The 14,893-nt window shown below is 52.6% G+C and overlaps 1 protein-coding gene across 5 annotated transcripts in view; it reads right to left on the reverse strand.

Moving 5' to 3' along the window:
- PLB1 (phospholipase B1) overlaps positions 1–14,893 on the reverse strand; it is a 142,137-nt gene that overhangs the window by 72,704 nt on the left and 54,540 nt on the right. For all 5 annotated transcript variants that reach the window (XM_027033458.2, XM_015064251.3, XM_053201068.1 and 2 more), the window contains 8 exons: positions 12,558–12,620; positions 11,744–11,823; positions 11,383–11,458; positions 9,913–10,008; positions 8,783–8,839; positions 3,464–3,535; positions 2,526–2,600; positions 26–89 (listed from right to left, as the gene is read on the reverse strand). In XM_027033458.2, the coding sequence (XP_026889259.2) occupies positions 26–89; positions 2,526–2,600; positions 3,464–3,535; positions 8,783–8,839; positions 9,913–10,008; positions 11,383–11,458; positions 11,744–11,823; positions 12,558–12,620 (583 nt within the window). The remainder of the gene's footprint in view (positions 1–25; positions 90–2,525; positions 2,601–3,463; positions 3,536–8,782; positions 8,840–9,912; positions 10,009–11,382; positions 11,459–11,743; positions 11,824–12,557; positions 12,621–14,893) is intronic.

The following is a 14,893-nucleotide window of genomic DNA, read 5'->3' on the forward strand; positions in this document are numbered from 1 at the left end:
AAAATCGCTTGATTTGAGCCATTACCTGAAGTGGGAATCGTGTTGGAGGGGTCCTTGTCAGGGCAGCTGATTTCCATTGCATCTGTCACCTGAAATGAGAGGCACAGAGAAGGAGAAATGGATCTTGCAACATAGGAAATTGGGTGAGAAGTGGGGCCTGTATTTGGAAAGCACCCCTTAGTATAGAAAGCTAGGTATCCCTTAAGATCCCTCCCTCTCTATGAACACTCATATCTGAGTGTCCACAAAATCCTTTCCTAAATGCTCCCCATCCTGTCGCCTCCCCTCTAGTGCCTTGACCTTCATCCAGGCCTGTGTTACTTTTCAAAAATAGGGTTTTTTTTTTTAATGTTTATTTATCTTTTTTGAGAGAGAGAGAGAGAAAGAGAGATAAGGCTGAGTGGGGGAGGGACTGAGAAAGAGGGAGACACAGAATCCGAAGCAGGATCCAGGCTCTGAGCTGTCAGCACAGAGCCCGATGCGGGGCTCGAACCCACAAGCTGTGAGATCATGACCTGAGCCGAAGTCAGACGCTTAACCCACTGAGCCACCCAGGTGCCCCCTCAGGCCTGTGTTACTTCTTGCCTGGAATATTACAGCATCTACAGCCTTCAGTCCTGGGGGCTTCCTCCCCAGCCTTCTGAACCCATAGAGATGATGCTCTCCCTCTCAGCATAATATAACAGTGTCACCACCCCCCACCCCCACCCAAATTCTTAGTGAAAGCAGGGAGTTTTGCTTGTTTTGTGTACTGTATCCTTGGAGCCCAGAACAGTGCACAGTGATGCTCAATAAATATGTGTTGGTTGAAAAAAAATACATTTCTGCTGTATTAACATCCGCACAAAGTTCATCCCCCTTGGCGCATCCTAAGAGGACCCTGACATTCTAAACCACAAGCTCTGGACCCAGCTCTCGCGCTCTCCATGCCTCTGCCCGAGTCTACCTCCATTCCCCCCCTCACCCTCCCCTCCCTCCACGTTCCCACACGCCCATCCACCGGGTCACCCTTGGCCATCCTTCAAGGCTGGGGTTGTTGGTCTTCTTTGGGAAACTATGTCACCTCTCTCCCGTCAGTCGCTTCCTCTGTGTTCCCAGAATACCCACAGAAACTTTAATTAGAGTCATGCCGCGACTGCTGATTGGCTCCACGAGGCTGAGTTCCTTGGGACGAGCAATGGATTTTATCTGTGGCTTTATCTCTTATGCCCGGTATTCCTCTGCCCACCCAGCCATGTAGCCATTCAACAAATAGTGATGAGTCCCTGCTCTGAATCCCTGCTTGCATTCTAGTGGCACACAGAAGGCTTTCAATAAATGTATCCTGAGGGAATGTGTCGCTGTCTCCTACCAGATGACAAATACTGGCAACGCTTGTATAGAACTCAGAGCGTACCGACACCATTTCACGTACTTTCCACGTATGAGCTTATCATTAGTAACAACTCTGTGAGGTGGGGCTGTGACTAGCATGTCACAGAGATGGTAAGTGCCTTGCTCAATGACACAGAGCCAGTAAGTGGAAGAGCCTGGATTTGAACCCCAGAGCGCCCTGCTGCCTCTCAGGTATATCCTCACGCTGAGGTATCGGTTAGAACGTGAGGGACATGATGATAAATCAAGAGTCTTTCCTGCTGTGTCTCTCAGGCTTTGTGCTGGGGACCCAGGCCGTCGTCTTTGCCGCTGGCGGGGAGGGTAGTAGGAGTGAATTCGTCTCAACTCGTCTCAGTCCGCAGTCCTCTGAGAGTGAGGACATCAGCCTTGAAGTGCTTCTCAGCTCCCCAGAGGAGTGCAGGGTGCCCTATCTCATCTTGACAGGAAAGATCAGAGAAGGACTCCTGAGACAAGCACCAAGGGAGGCGTGAGGAGGCACGAGGCGGCCCCCACGGGCATGCGCCAACTTCGAAGGCCTTCTGGCCTCCATGCTGTCTGGTTTCGCGCTTCACCGCATTCCTCTGCTTTTTCTTAACTTTCTCCTCAGATTAAGCCCTCAGGTGAGTTCAAAAGGACTCGTCGGTGATTTGGGGAGAGCCTGAGGATTCTTGGTTTATGTCAGAAGAAAACAGGGAGCAGGCAGTGCTGAGCACCCCACCACGCCCCGTGAAGCCTCAGGATGCTGGTTGCTGAGGCTGTTCTAAAGACAGAGATAGGAATTAAGGGTCCGACTTCGGCTCAGGACACGATCTCACGGTTTGTGAGTTCGAGCCCCGCATCGGGCTCCGGGCTCTGGGCTCAGGGCCTGGAGCCTGCTTTGGATTCTGTGTCTCCTTCTCTCTCTGTCCCTCTCCCACTCACACTCTTTCTCTCAAAAGGAAATAAAGGTTAAAAAAAAAAAAATCAAAGACAGGGATATAGGGCTGGCCTGCTTCAAGCACGAATGGGGCGGTCACACACCTGACCCTTTGACCCTTCCCCGTGGGCTCATGGGGTTCCAGGGAACCACGCAGAAACTTCCAAAGACTCGGCAAGGGGTACCGCCCCTGGTTCATTTGCATGTTTGTCAATCACAGAAAACCCGAGCCTACCTCAAGCTCCTCAGGAGATTTTAGCAGCCTGGGCAGGTAGTTGCTGTTCTTGTAGGTGAACAGAAAGGGATTCTCCTGCAGAGGAAGGTAATACGTTGTAATCATGACCCAGAAATCTGTATCGTTTAACCACCAGGCTTTCTCACACAGCAATGCCTTTGGTCAGTTTGGAACGCTCATAGCATCCTTGAAATGATGAGAAAACCATCATCTGGCTTTTTTTCTCCGTGCTGCTCGTTAGTTCTCTGAGAGGGCTCACTAATGCTTTGAAATGTCCCCTTTGCCACAGTCAGCATCTCCTGCTTGTACTGGAGTTTCATGCTACCAGGCAAAGTACATACATTTCCACAGAAAGGGAACTGAATTTTAAGCTTCCTGGCAGCCAAGGCAAAGAGGGAAACAGGGCAAATGATCTAATTCCTACAGCCCAGTAAAAAAAACAAAAACAAAACAAAAACAAAAAACAGAAAACCCCCAAAAAACAACAACAACAAACTTACCAGTTCAGTAAGAAAGCCCAAAACCGGACTCACATTAAATGATAAAAAGAATTCTAGTGATTTATGTTCAGTGTTCCTTTTCTCATTCATTTACTCAGCAGCACTAATTCTATGCCTACTACATGTCGGGCGTGTTATTCAAGATGCTCATCCTCACATTTGGGACCAGGTAAGCTGTGGCTTTGGTCCTAGGCCCTCCACAGGTGTGGAAGGGGCCTCAGTGCTGTGGACACGGCTCTCCTGACCCGCCGGTGTAAACCTTCAGCGTGTCAGGTGTGCAAAGCTGTGCCCAGCCTCGAAGAGCCAACCCAAGCCTCTGATGGGGCTAATGTCTCATCCAGGGAAGACCCCACTTCACAGCAAAGCCCACTTCTTCGTGGCCCCATCTCGGTCTCCAACTCAGCAAGGGATTCCCTCCCGTCCCCAGTTCTGGCCTACCTGAGAGGGACATTTCACCGGACTTCCCTCTCGTGCACTGAATGGCTCATCTTTCTGTCCTGCTGGCTCCATCTGGAAAAGGAGGTGATCTTTAGAACAGAGAAGTCTTGCATAGGTGGCCGCATCCTGGGGTGCCAATGACAGAGACTCATTTGCCCAGCATCTCTCAGAGTGTGACCCTGGGCCAGCTGGCGGCACCAGCATCACCTGGGGACACATTAGAAATGCAAATCTCCAGGCCCAACCCAGACCTACTCAAGTCAGAAACCTTGGGGTGGGGTCCAGTGCCGTGCATTTGAACAAGCCCTCCAGGAGGTCCCAGTGCAAGCCCCGGGTGAGGCCCAGGGCACGGGAGGATTCAGTGATGCCCAGCCCACCCCTCCTGATGTTACAGAGAGAGGCATGGAATGCCAGACAGGCTGAGCTGGGACTGGGACCCCAGTGCTGACGAAACTTCCCTCCGAGAGGAGAGCAGGGGTGGGAAGGAAGGACAAACCCTTGGCTCTTGTGTAAAGCATGCACCCTCTCCCCTCGGCTCCCCTTCCCGTGGCATGTAAGCCCGCGTCCAGGAGGCAGGAAGAGCCTCTGTTACCTGAACACTGCTTACGTGGCCGTGAGTGAGACGAGCTATGGCTTCTGGCTCAAGTCCTAGGTCTTTAATCAGAGGAACAGACGTGGGGCACAGCCCAGCCCCCACTCCCAAACAACTTGAACATCTAGCGGTTCGGCAATGAGCAATGGTGGGCTCAGTGCTGATCTAGGCAACTACTTAAATGATAACCGGAGCCGGTGGAACAGCGCCATCAAATAGTGTGCGTGTGTCAGCAGGGGCCCCAGCAGGTGATAAACCGATGTGAACACGCTCAAGGGCACACGGGAAAGTGAAGGCAGTTGAAGAATTCAGTGGGGGGAAGGCTTTCTTTTTTAAGTTCCTTTTGTTGGGGCTCCTGGGTGGCCTAGTCAGTTGAGCCACCACCAACTCTTGATTTTGGCTCCGGTCACAATCTCATGGTTTATGAAATCGAGCCCCACGTTGGTCTCTGTGCCGACAGCATGGAGCCTGCTTGGGATTCTCTCCCCCTCTCAGGCTCATGTGTGCTCTGTCTCTCTCTCTCTCTCTCTCTCTCTCAAAATAAACATTTTTAAAAAGTTCCTTTCATTATCTTTAAATGCTTATGATACATAAACTCTTGAAAGATACCACAGCTTCGAGAGAAGACACATTTCCTTTTGCACTGCTATTTTCTCCCATTTGGGAACCTCATGTTCACGGTCAGCCCTACTGCCCACAGGTACTAGACTCTTGGGTACCTTTGTCCCTCACCTCCCTTCCAATGACTTGACAAGAGGCAAGAGGCTATGGGATGGGGCGCTCTGTCTGGCTCAGTCACAGGCTCCACCATCCTCCACGAGGATTTTAGATTCTTCAGCAATATCTTATCCCAGCATCTCGCCATAAACAAGAACCAGGGAAAGAACTTTACCCTTCTTGGGATTAGCTCTTCACCCAAATGGACAAAGTCAGATAAGAGGGTGTAATTGACCTTTTGGAAAAAGGGTGGCAACCTTTTAGCTCGGAGGCTGGAGGAGGAACTGGGGTCCCTACCTTCTTTCAGATTTATTCTGATGGTGGGCACTCCTGGAAATGGGAGGTCCCGCCCACAATGTTCAAGGTTGCTCTGAAAGGGAGTGTTCAGTGACCCGGTGTCAATCTGGCCTGCCTTCTTCCCTTCTCCAATCTCTCAAGAATGTAATCAATAAGAGAGTCTGGAAAGAAGCTCTGAGAGAGCCACACTTTAATAATTCTGGTAGAATGGATATAGCAGAGCCCGTTTTCTAAGGACCTTAAAGAGAGGAAATTCATAGGCTTGAATAAACACTTTCCTTTAAGAGCCTTTCCTCAAATGTCTCTTTATCAGTCTCCTACATCCTTCCCACTCCTCTAATGCCCTTTACACCTGCTTGGACCCTCTACCTTCCTCTGTGCTCAGGCAGCATGGAGAATGAGGCGGCCAGGCCAAACATCCCCTCCCACTGTCCCTCCGCCTGCCACCCTGTGCCCGTGTACAAGTTCACATGCACTCCAGGGACAGTGGGGGCTGGTCTCTGTGCTCTCGCTCCACACCTCAGTCCTGGAATCACCCACATCTCTTCTCCACAGCCTCCCTGCCACACTGGGATTAACTGGAATGTGGGAGGGATGACCTTAGAAATTCTCTCCCAGGAGAATTCCCCTCAGCTGAGCAATTCCTGAGGGAATTTCAGGGCTTGGCATGCAGTGGGGGTCTGTGATTGCTGGAAGGATCCAGTTCCCCAAAGGTGGGTTTCTTCAGAACTCGTGTTGCATAAGAATCGTCAGAAATTACTGAGGAGGCGGTGATGGGGGCAGAAGGGACCAAGGGAATGAATTATGTCTTCACAAAATCCCCCAGCTTTGTGTCAGGAGCTCAGCGGCAGTCTGGGGGCACGTTATGCTAGGGCGGTTTCAGGAGTGTTTCAGAAGTGGGGCTGCTCTCTTGCAGGTGTCTGCAACTTTCCCTTTGCTAGCCCTCACTCAGAGCTTACGTGGACCCTGGGGCCTGGCCAGGGAGAACAGAGTGGGGCTGGCCTGCACAGCCACCCCCACTGTGGTGTCTGGGGGCATCGTGGGGAAGAAAAGTGGTGGAACTTGGGCCCCTGTGGTCACAGCGATTATGTTGGACCCTCTCTGCTCCCCACATATGAGAGTGGCCCTCATTCCAGACCCTCTGTGTCTGTGAACGTGGCCTTGGATAGACCTATCTGGCTTTCATCTCTGTGGTCTCAAACCCAACACAGCAGAGACTCAAGGAGATAAAGGCAGAGACACGCCTGCCCTCCTTGTGTCCCTAGGAAGACACAAGAGTGAACCCAAGAGTGAACCCAAGGGTGAACCACTCGTGCGTGCTGCTAAAGGCCTCTGAGGCTCACTGAGGGTCATCACACACCTCTGGCAAGGAGGGAAAAGAGAGGCCTAGAAAGACCACACGATTCGCCTCACGCTATAACCAAAGACACAGGTGTAACCGGAACTCAGGGTTTCTGGCTTTTTACCCAGTACTTTTGCCCAGACCTGGTCGATTCCTCATTTCTTATGCACTAACCCGTGCCTGCAGGAGCTGTCCACTCACTCTCGCAGCTCTGCTCACTCTGGGAGCCACGGATGGTCTGGCACGTCACCCATGAGGAAGCCAGGAGAGTGACACATCCAGGGAAGCCCCTCTTTCTCTGCTGGCCTGGCTGCCCAGACCTCGAGAACTCTCATTGGGAAATAACTGGGGGTTGGTTGGACAGGACTGAGTGGGGGTAACTGCCCACCCAGGAAAGCTGCCTCCTCCTCTTCGGAGCCCTTGTGACACCTACTATGTCATGGTCCTTTGGCCTTGAGTCTGTTCCCATCTGTGGGCCTGCTCGGCCTCATCCTTATCCTCACCCTCAAGTGGGTTGTAGGACACTGTGGTGCCGGGTGCCTGTGTCAATGTGCAGGATGACACTCAGGCTCAATAAAGGCAAAGATTGTCACTGTTGCCCCTGCCACCAATGACGACCAATAGCAAGGTGAGGGGGTAGAGAGGGAGAAGGAGAGGGAAGAGAGGGAGGAAGTGTGTGTAGGGGAGGGAGGGGAGGAAGGGGAGGGGGGGCAGGGAGGGGAGGGAGGGGAGAGGAGGGAGAGGAGCCTTTCCCTGGATCTGTTCTTTCTGGCATTCAGGGTACATTATTCCTTCTCAGGGCCTCCTTATCCTCAGGTTTCCTCTCTTATCAGACCAGCCGCATACTGCCCCTTGCCAGTGCATTGGCTCTTCTTTTCTCCATGCCCTTTGCTCAGAAAAGTCTTTTTGCCTGGGAATGCCCACCCTGACCTCCTCCGACACACCTTACAAAGCCATTTGGAATCCTGTCCCCATGGGATCCTCCTGACCTCTCGCTCCTATCGTTGTTGGGTACACAGTCCAGCACATCACTGCTGGCTGAGGTCAAGTTCACTCTTGTTCTTCTGGGTTGCCTGACCTTTCCAGCTACACCCTAGGTTCTATGAGGGCAGAGGTCATCTGGTGTGTGTCCTGTATCCTCCTAGGACCCAGCCTAGGGTGGGGCATGTTGTAGGTGCCCTTGTGTTGCTTGGGGGAAAGCGGACATAGAAGGAGGAGGAGGTTTGGCTGAGCTGGAATCAGTCCTTCTCCCCCAGAGAGAGGTTGGAGGGGGCTTAGCTCCTGCAGGAAGGGTCACATTCCTATTCTCTGCCCTTCACAGGAGATGGGCAGCAAAGTGGTTTCCTGGGAGAAATATCCTGCCCAAGGGTCAGGCCCACTAAAGGATCTTTATTCAAAGAAATCAGAAAAGAAATCATTGCCTTCTCCAAAGGAGAGTGTGAGTTCCTTGCCATGGGCCATCTGGGGACCTTGCCTACTCTCCTTGCTCCTGGCTAACGTGTACCTGTGTGTGGGCTAATGAATGCAGTGGCTCACGGTCTTAGCACAGCAAACCAACTGAGGAAAGGGAGAGAAGTTTCCTAACCAAGAACAAAGACAACCAAGTTCCCATCACTAGAATTCTAAAAATAGGGCAACTTCGATGGAGAAAAAATGACAAAGTCAGGTCTCCGTCCAGTGCCCTGGAAACGTTCACAGTTTTGAGGTTCTATCCCACCCACTGACTGAGCCCAGCTGGCCCTGGGGGACTTTCGTAGTCTGGGGAAAGCCTGTCACAGGTATAGTAAGAAGGGCCAACGCGTGGTGAGTCCTCACTGAGGGCCAGTAGGGCCAGGAATAAGCCGTGCACAGGACACGTGTTGCGTCAGGGGTTATGAAAAGGGTTTTGCAGAACGGGAGCTGAGACCTTGTATTCACACGGCTCATGAAGGGTGGAATTAGGAACAGAAGCCAGGTCTTCTTCATTCACAGTCCACGCTCATCACAGCCACCACCCTGTGCCTTTGAGCCACACGATGGTGAGGGAAACCTGGGCTGGAACTACTATGTGAGCCCAATCCACAAGCAAAGTGGCCTGTGCAGACGCGGAGGAGATGCCCGTGCCTCTGCGAAGAACAGGACCGCGGTAGCCCAGCCCCGGATGGGAAGGTGAAACTCCCAGGAGGTCAGACCTGGGCTGTCAGCAGGTGCGCACAGGGCCCCTGGTGGCTCAGAGTCATCGTCTGGGGTCCTGCGGGCAACCCGGAGCCCCTCTGTCCGAGCAGGGGGCACAGTCGGTGTGGTGGTGGAGGTCCTGCCTCTCTTCCTGTGTGCAAAGCCCAGCTGGCACGGCAGCCCCCCCCCTCCCCCCACGCGACCCCCAGCCACTCACCATGCTGCTCCAGAGATTCAAGGCGACTGTGCTGGGATCCTGGAGTGGTTGTTCCCCCTGAAACGGAACCAAGTAAGAACCTGCTTTTGCCCCTTAGGATGGGGTGGCCCACTACACACTTTGAGCCTCCCTGGCAGAGATGGCGTGGCCCGCCAGACTCTCTCTCAGCCCCAAGTGCCACCATTACTGGTGGGCACTTAAAGGACCCTGTCTGAGGTCAGGCTCAGAGGTGAGGGTCTGCAGGGGCAGGTCGAGGGTCTGGCTGCTCTTCCCTATCATCAGGTTGTGCTTATGGCGCTACACGGCAGAAGGAGCAGGTGACAGGGAAGTGAATCATGTGTGTTCTGAGTGGGGGTGGGGGATGGGAATGAATACTCCTCCTCCTCATTTCCAACCACTATCTGGACAACCCTGAAGCCCTAGAGGGGGCACAGGGACTCCAACAGGCAGGATCCAGGAGCCTGGAGGGAGGGACCATCCCAGATGCTAAGGCCTCAGAGACCTTGCTGAGCGTGCATGAACCCACCATGGTGCTCATGGTCCGGGCAGCCCCGGTGGGGGGGGGGGGGCAAGAGGCATTTGCCCAGTGACCTGGGGGAAGGGTGGGGGCAACTCCAAGTCCCCTCCCTTCCAGGGATGGGTGTAGGGTGTGCAGAGGGAGGAACGTGGTGTTCTGCCCTGAAAATTCTATCCCGAATGGTCACAAGAGCTCGGAGGAGCCGAGGGCTTCCCAGACACAGGTGCCGCTCTAGGCTCCATATGTGTATTTATTCAAGCAATCCTGACAATCACCCTAGAAGGAGAGGATATTAGTAATGGCCCTGAACCCGCAGATGAAGAGCCAAGGCACACAGGGTGCAAACAACTCACCCGAGGTCACACAGCTGGCCCATTCCAGAGTCAGGACCTGTCTGGCCGGTAGAGTCCATGCTCTACCTTTGGGCTGTTGTGCCTCTAAGAACCCGCCTCATGGGGCCACCCAACCCCGTGGCAAAACCGCCAAGAAAGTAGAAGAGGGTACCGCGGCATTTCTCCCCCGGCACATGCTGGGCTTGGAAGCCCGGCTTCTGTGGAGGGGAGAGGGGCGGGGGGAGCGCTGGTCCCACCTCCTCGCAGCCGCCCTCACTCACCGAGGGTAGGGTCTGGTAGAAGAAAGGCTGGAAAACCACTGCGAAGGACTCCTCCTTGTTGTACTTGCTGGAGGCCAGGAGACGGTCCCAGCTCTCCTGAAGGAGGGAGCAGAGAAGTGTGCCACCTGAGTCCCGGCAAGGCCAGGCTGCCCCATCCTCCCACCAGGGAGTTCGGAGCAGGTCCCCGGGTCAGAATCGCCCCTCTGTGCGGTTCTGAATGACATGCTTTTTGGAAGCTCCCCCTGGTCTCACACTTTGGGGCCCTTTGATGAACTACATCAGGGTTTCGTTTTCCTCTGAAGCCTCAGCATCACGTAATACCAGAGATGAACCTGAAGTATATTCTCTGGGTGATCGTGAAGTGCACCCCAGCCCAGCACGAGCTGGGGCCCCCACGCTCTCAAGGGCGGGGTTCCGTGGAGGGATGTGCTATTGACCACTCCAAAATTGTCGTTTCCAAAGTGAGAAGTGCCATATATAACTTCATATAGGGCTTTCTTCTTAAATAAAAACCATCATGTTAGAGGCGCCTGGGGGGCTCAGTCGGTGAAGCGTCCAACTCTTGGTTTCGGCTCAGGTCACGATCTCACGGTTTGGGAGTTTGAGCCCAACTTCGGGCTCTGTGCCGACAGTGAGGAGCCTGCTTAGGAATTCTCTCTCTCCCCCCTCTCTCTCTCTCTGCCCCTCCCCACCCTCTCACAATAAGTAAACTTAAAAAAAAAATTTTTTTTTAAATCATCGTGTTAACACGCATCAGGAGGAACTTGTGCTTTGAGCTGTTTGCTGGAAGGGATGATGGCACCCACTGAGCCATCCACGCTCCCTTGGGTCTCTTCTCTAAACCAGAATGCTCATCATTAGGAATCCTGACTTGCCCATGGGTTGTGGTCTGGGGAGCAAGCCCACCCTGGGCACCACCAGCTCACCAGCCAGGGACGTGTGGTACAAGTGGTGATGACAACCAAAAGCATTTCAGAATGAATCTGCAAAATTCTCCTTGATCTTTTTTTTTTCTAACTTTATTTATTTTGAGAGAGAGTGTGAGTGGGGGAGGGGCAGAGAGAGAGGGAGAGACAGAATCCCAAGCAGGCTCCGTGCTGTCAGCTCAGAGCCCGACACGGGCTGAACTCATGAACGCATGAACCATGAGATCACGACCTGAGCTGAAACCAAGAGTCAGACACCTGACTGACTGAGCCACCCAGACACCCCTTGATCTTTTACTTTAGGTTCCACCACCGCCCCCGCCCCCCACCAGTAGTTAGTCCCCACTCTGCTCAAGAGAGTACCGAAGTATGGCCAGAAAGTGAAGGAAGGGTAGCTCTCTTTGGTCCCTGACTCTTAGTCCTGAATTTATGGAAGAAGTTCGACATGAGCAAGTTTGCTCCCTCCTTGTTCCTACCACCCCCGTTCTCCTCCGGGATCACCTGTCCCTGTGGGCCAACAGCCAGTGTCTGAGGGTGGGCTCACCTGATAGGACCACTGTGTCACAACCTCGGAAAGCTTCAAGGTCTCCCCTGAGTATCTGCAGGGCTCTTCTGCGAGGCTGCCGGTTAAAACAAGCCAGAGATGAGAGCGTGGTTGTGATGTTGGCTATTCATGCTGTCCATGGGGGAAGAAGGGAGCCGGTGGGGGGACCCTGGAAGTTGCTTAGGGAGTACGGAAGGAAAAGTTGGAAGTCTTACAGGTGGAAGAGGAGGAGGCACACGTCGGGGAGGACGAAGGGTAGGGTCGTTCTCATAGGACTGAGGGACACGAAGTGCCCTGTGCTGTGCCTGACACACGGCAGCCAATCAACAAAATGCTGGTTTCATTTCACTTCCCTTTTTACCTGAGCTGAGTCCCTTGGTGCCAGTGAGAAACTACCAGAGCCTCAGAGAGATCCACCAGGTTCACAAACGCTTTGGGGACCTAGGAGGATACGAGGGAGAAGGTGAGCATTTGCAAGGTCACCACCATTGCTGCCCTTGAACCCTTGGTTTGAGCCTGTTTGGTGTGTGGTTGAACACGGCAGGCCTCTCCTTGGTTAAGTACCTCCTCTGGGACGTGCTTGGTTGGGGTCTCTCCAAAGCTGCCGGCACTGCCACCGTGGAAAGGTGTCATTCACCATCCCCTGGGGGGGGGGCAGAACACCGCCCCACCACAGTGTCAACAGGGGAGTAGGACCTTGGTGGCAGCGGGACTGTAATCCTGACAGAAAAGCCGCCTCCCCGGGGATCATAGGGTTGGGGTGAGAGCCACAGAGCTCCCCTGCTCATCATGGTCAGGCCGGAAAGGGAAGGCCCTTGGGCTGTCACTGCCTCAGACTCAGAGGCCTTAGGAAAGAGGAGGGCCACTGAGACCCCAGTGCTCTATCCCTTCTTCTTCCAGAAGTCTTGCTCAGAACTCTTCTTGGATTGTGAAGAGCTACATACCTGACCCGGGTTTTTCTGAAAAGGCAAGAAGACTGGCTTCTCCACTTTGCTTTTCCCCTGGGTCTTGGCCTCCCTTCTGAGGCCACTTTCCCTGTCTCAGTGGAGGCCACTGGAGAATAAGCCGGAACCTGCCCCATCAGCCCTTGGAAGAGCAACTTCCTGCCGGCTGCCCGAGGAGTCTTTGGGGAAGGGAAACTCAGGGCCCGTGGTCCCGGGGAGCTGTAGTCTCACCTCCTGGTGCAGGTAGTCCAGCACTCCAGCTAGCTTGAGCAGACCTCCTGCTGCGTGCCTGTGCTGGGAGAGGAGAAGCGTGCTAAGGGCAGGTGGGGATGGGCCCAGGGGGCCAAGTATGTGCAGGCTCCTGCTGGCCTGCCTCTTTCTCTCCCCACCCCCTATCGGAGTCCTTAAATCCAGGAATAATGGTGTTCCCCCTTTGGACCCGATTTTCTTCAGATACAACTTCTTCCATCAGCCTCTGGGAGGAAGTCTGGTCCCAGGTTTTTGCCCATTCTCTGACTTCCCCAACCCATCATCCACCAAGAAAAACCAGACTCTCTAAAATGGGAAGTTCCGTGTCAGGGAAGGGCAAACCAAGGTCAGGGCCCTTCCAAAACTCTCAAGGAGGGAGGGGAAACCAGACTTATTCACAAAGACTGATGGAATCCCTTTTATTTTTTTAAGTTTATTTATTTATTTTAAGAGAGAGAGAGAGAGAGAAAGAATGAGTGAAAGAGGACCGAGAGACCATCCCAAGCAGGCCCTGTGCTGTCAGCAGAGAGCCTGATGCAGGGCTTGAACTCAAACTGTGAGACCATGACCTGAGCCGAAATCAAGAGTCAGATGCTTAACCCAGTGAGCCACCACAGTGCCCCTTCCCCGCCCCCCCCCTTTAAGTTTAAGAATCACTTTCATCTGAAGAAAATCAGGTCCAAAGGAGGAACACAATTACCGCTGGATTTAAGGACCCAGATGGGCCTCAAAACTTCTGCACGGCACACTTTTATCAGACCTCCCCCTGCCACATGGGCCCCCAGGGAGAAAGGGCTCAGGGAGAGAATCCGAGCCAACTTCTATTACTGAGTATTTAAAGACACCTCCTACCCCACCCAATTCTTTGTAATGAAAATATATAAACAAATGACAAGACCTCAAAAATCAACCCTGGTTTACCTTTTCAGGGTGAAAAAAATAACTAATGATAAATTTTGCGACAAGACAAACTCCTAAGCAGCCTGCAAACCAGCTGTCCCCTGAGGCGACGTGGCTCAGACAGGAAGACATGGAAGGCCAAGTCGCTGTTCTGTCTCCTGCGGGGACACAGGCAGGGACTCTGGAGACAGCTGCCAATCACTCTGGCTGGAACAGCGAGAAAGGGCAGCTCCTACCCCACATCCCTGCTTTGACGCAAAAGTGTCCTCTCAAGGCTGGTTCAGCCCGCTCTGTCACCGTAGGCAGCAATAAAGCCTTTTGTCCATTTCTTATAGTCTAAGGGAGTCTCTCCCTGAGCATGACAGTCAGCATCACACTTTCCCTTCCGAAGAGTCTCGGGTACTGCCTAGAAAGGTCCTTGCTGCCTATCTGGACCACGTTCAGGGCATCCCTCTTCCCTAGGGTACGCAGGGATCCCTGCATGGTTTGACCCCTATGTCAAACCCTGCTTTAGACACTCCTTAGTCAAGGTGGTGGCAAAACGGTATTTTAGCTTTGATTTTAATGTGTTAGTTTTGTTTTTAAGGCAAAAGCGTTTGTGCTTTGTTTGTATAACTAAAAATAAAAGTAAATAAGGCATAATGGATATGTGTATACAGAAATGCCTTGTGTAGGCAAGAATGCTTAAAGGCATAAATACATGAAAGAATACAATAATCCATAATGCTTGAATAGGAAATAAAGTGTATGGAAGGAATCATGAATGAGTGTGAGCATCAATGAATGCATTCAAACATTAAAAAAAAAAACAAATGCTAGCATAAACAAACTCGTTATGAATACAATAGCACATACCTGCATGGAAGAAAAGAGGATGAATTTACGGATGAATAGATAACTGATGGATGGATGGATGGATGGATGGATGGATGGATATGCAGAGGAATTCAACAATGTCTAAATGCTTGTTTGAGCACTTCACCGCATGAATGCATGAATTCATGAATAAATGTTGGTGTGTATAATGACCAAAAGGGGAAGCAGAGAATAAACAGGGCATGTAAGTTTCACTTGGCATTGGAGAAAACAGAGTAAAGTAGAAATATAAAGGTTCAAGATCTATATGCTACACACCCAGGAGATCTGTAGGAATATTGTTCCACAAAAGCTGGTTAGGGAAGGTGGGCCTCCCTCGGCATTCTCCAAGGGCTCGACATCAGTAATGGAAGGCGGGAGGGTGGATGGTGGGGCAAGAATAAGTGGGAGCATGGGGCATTCGGAGGAAGGCAAGAGCATATGTTGTGGGAGAGGAGCACAGGAAAGAGGACAGGACCTCAAGAAACTTCACTCGCCCATGCCTGTGCCGTGGCCTGGTGGGGGCCCTGGATGGGGCTGAATGCACAGTGGGCAGATAACTG

This window comes from Acinonyx jubatus, chromosome A3 (genome assembly GCF_027475565.1).
Source record: "Acinonyx jubatus isolate Ajub_Pintada_27869175 chromosome A3, VMU_Ajub_asm_v1.0, whole genome shotgun sequence".
Classification (NCBI taxonomy): Eukaryota; Metazoa; Chordata; class Mammalia; order Carnivora; family Felidae; genus Acinonyx; species Acinonyx jubatus.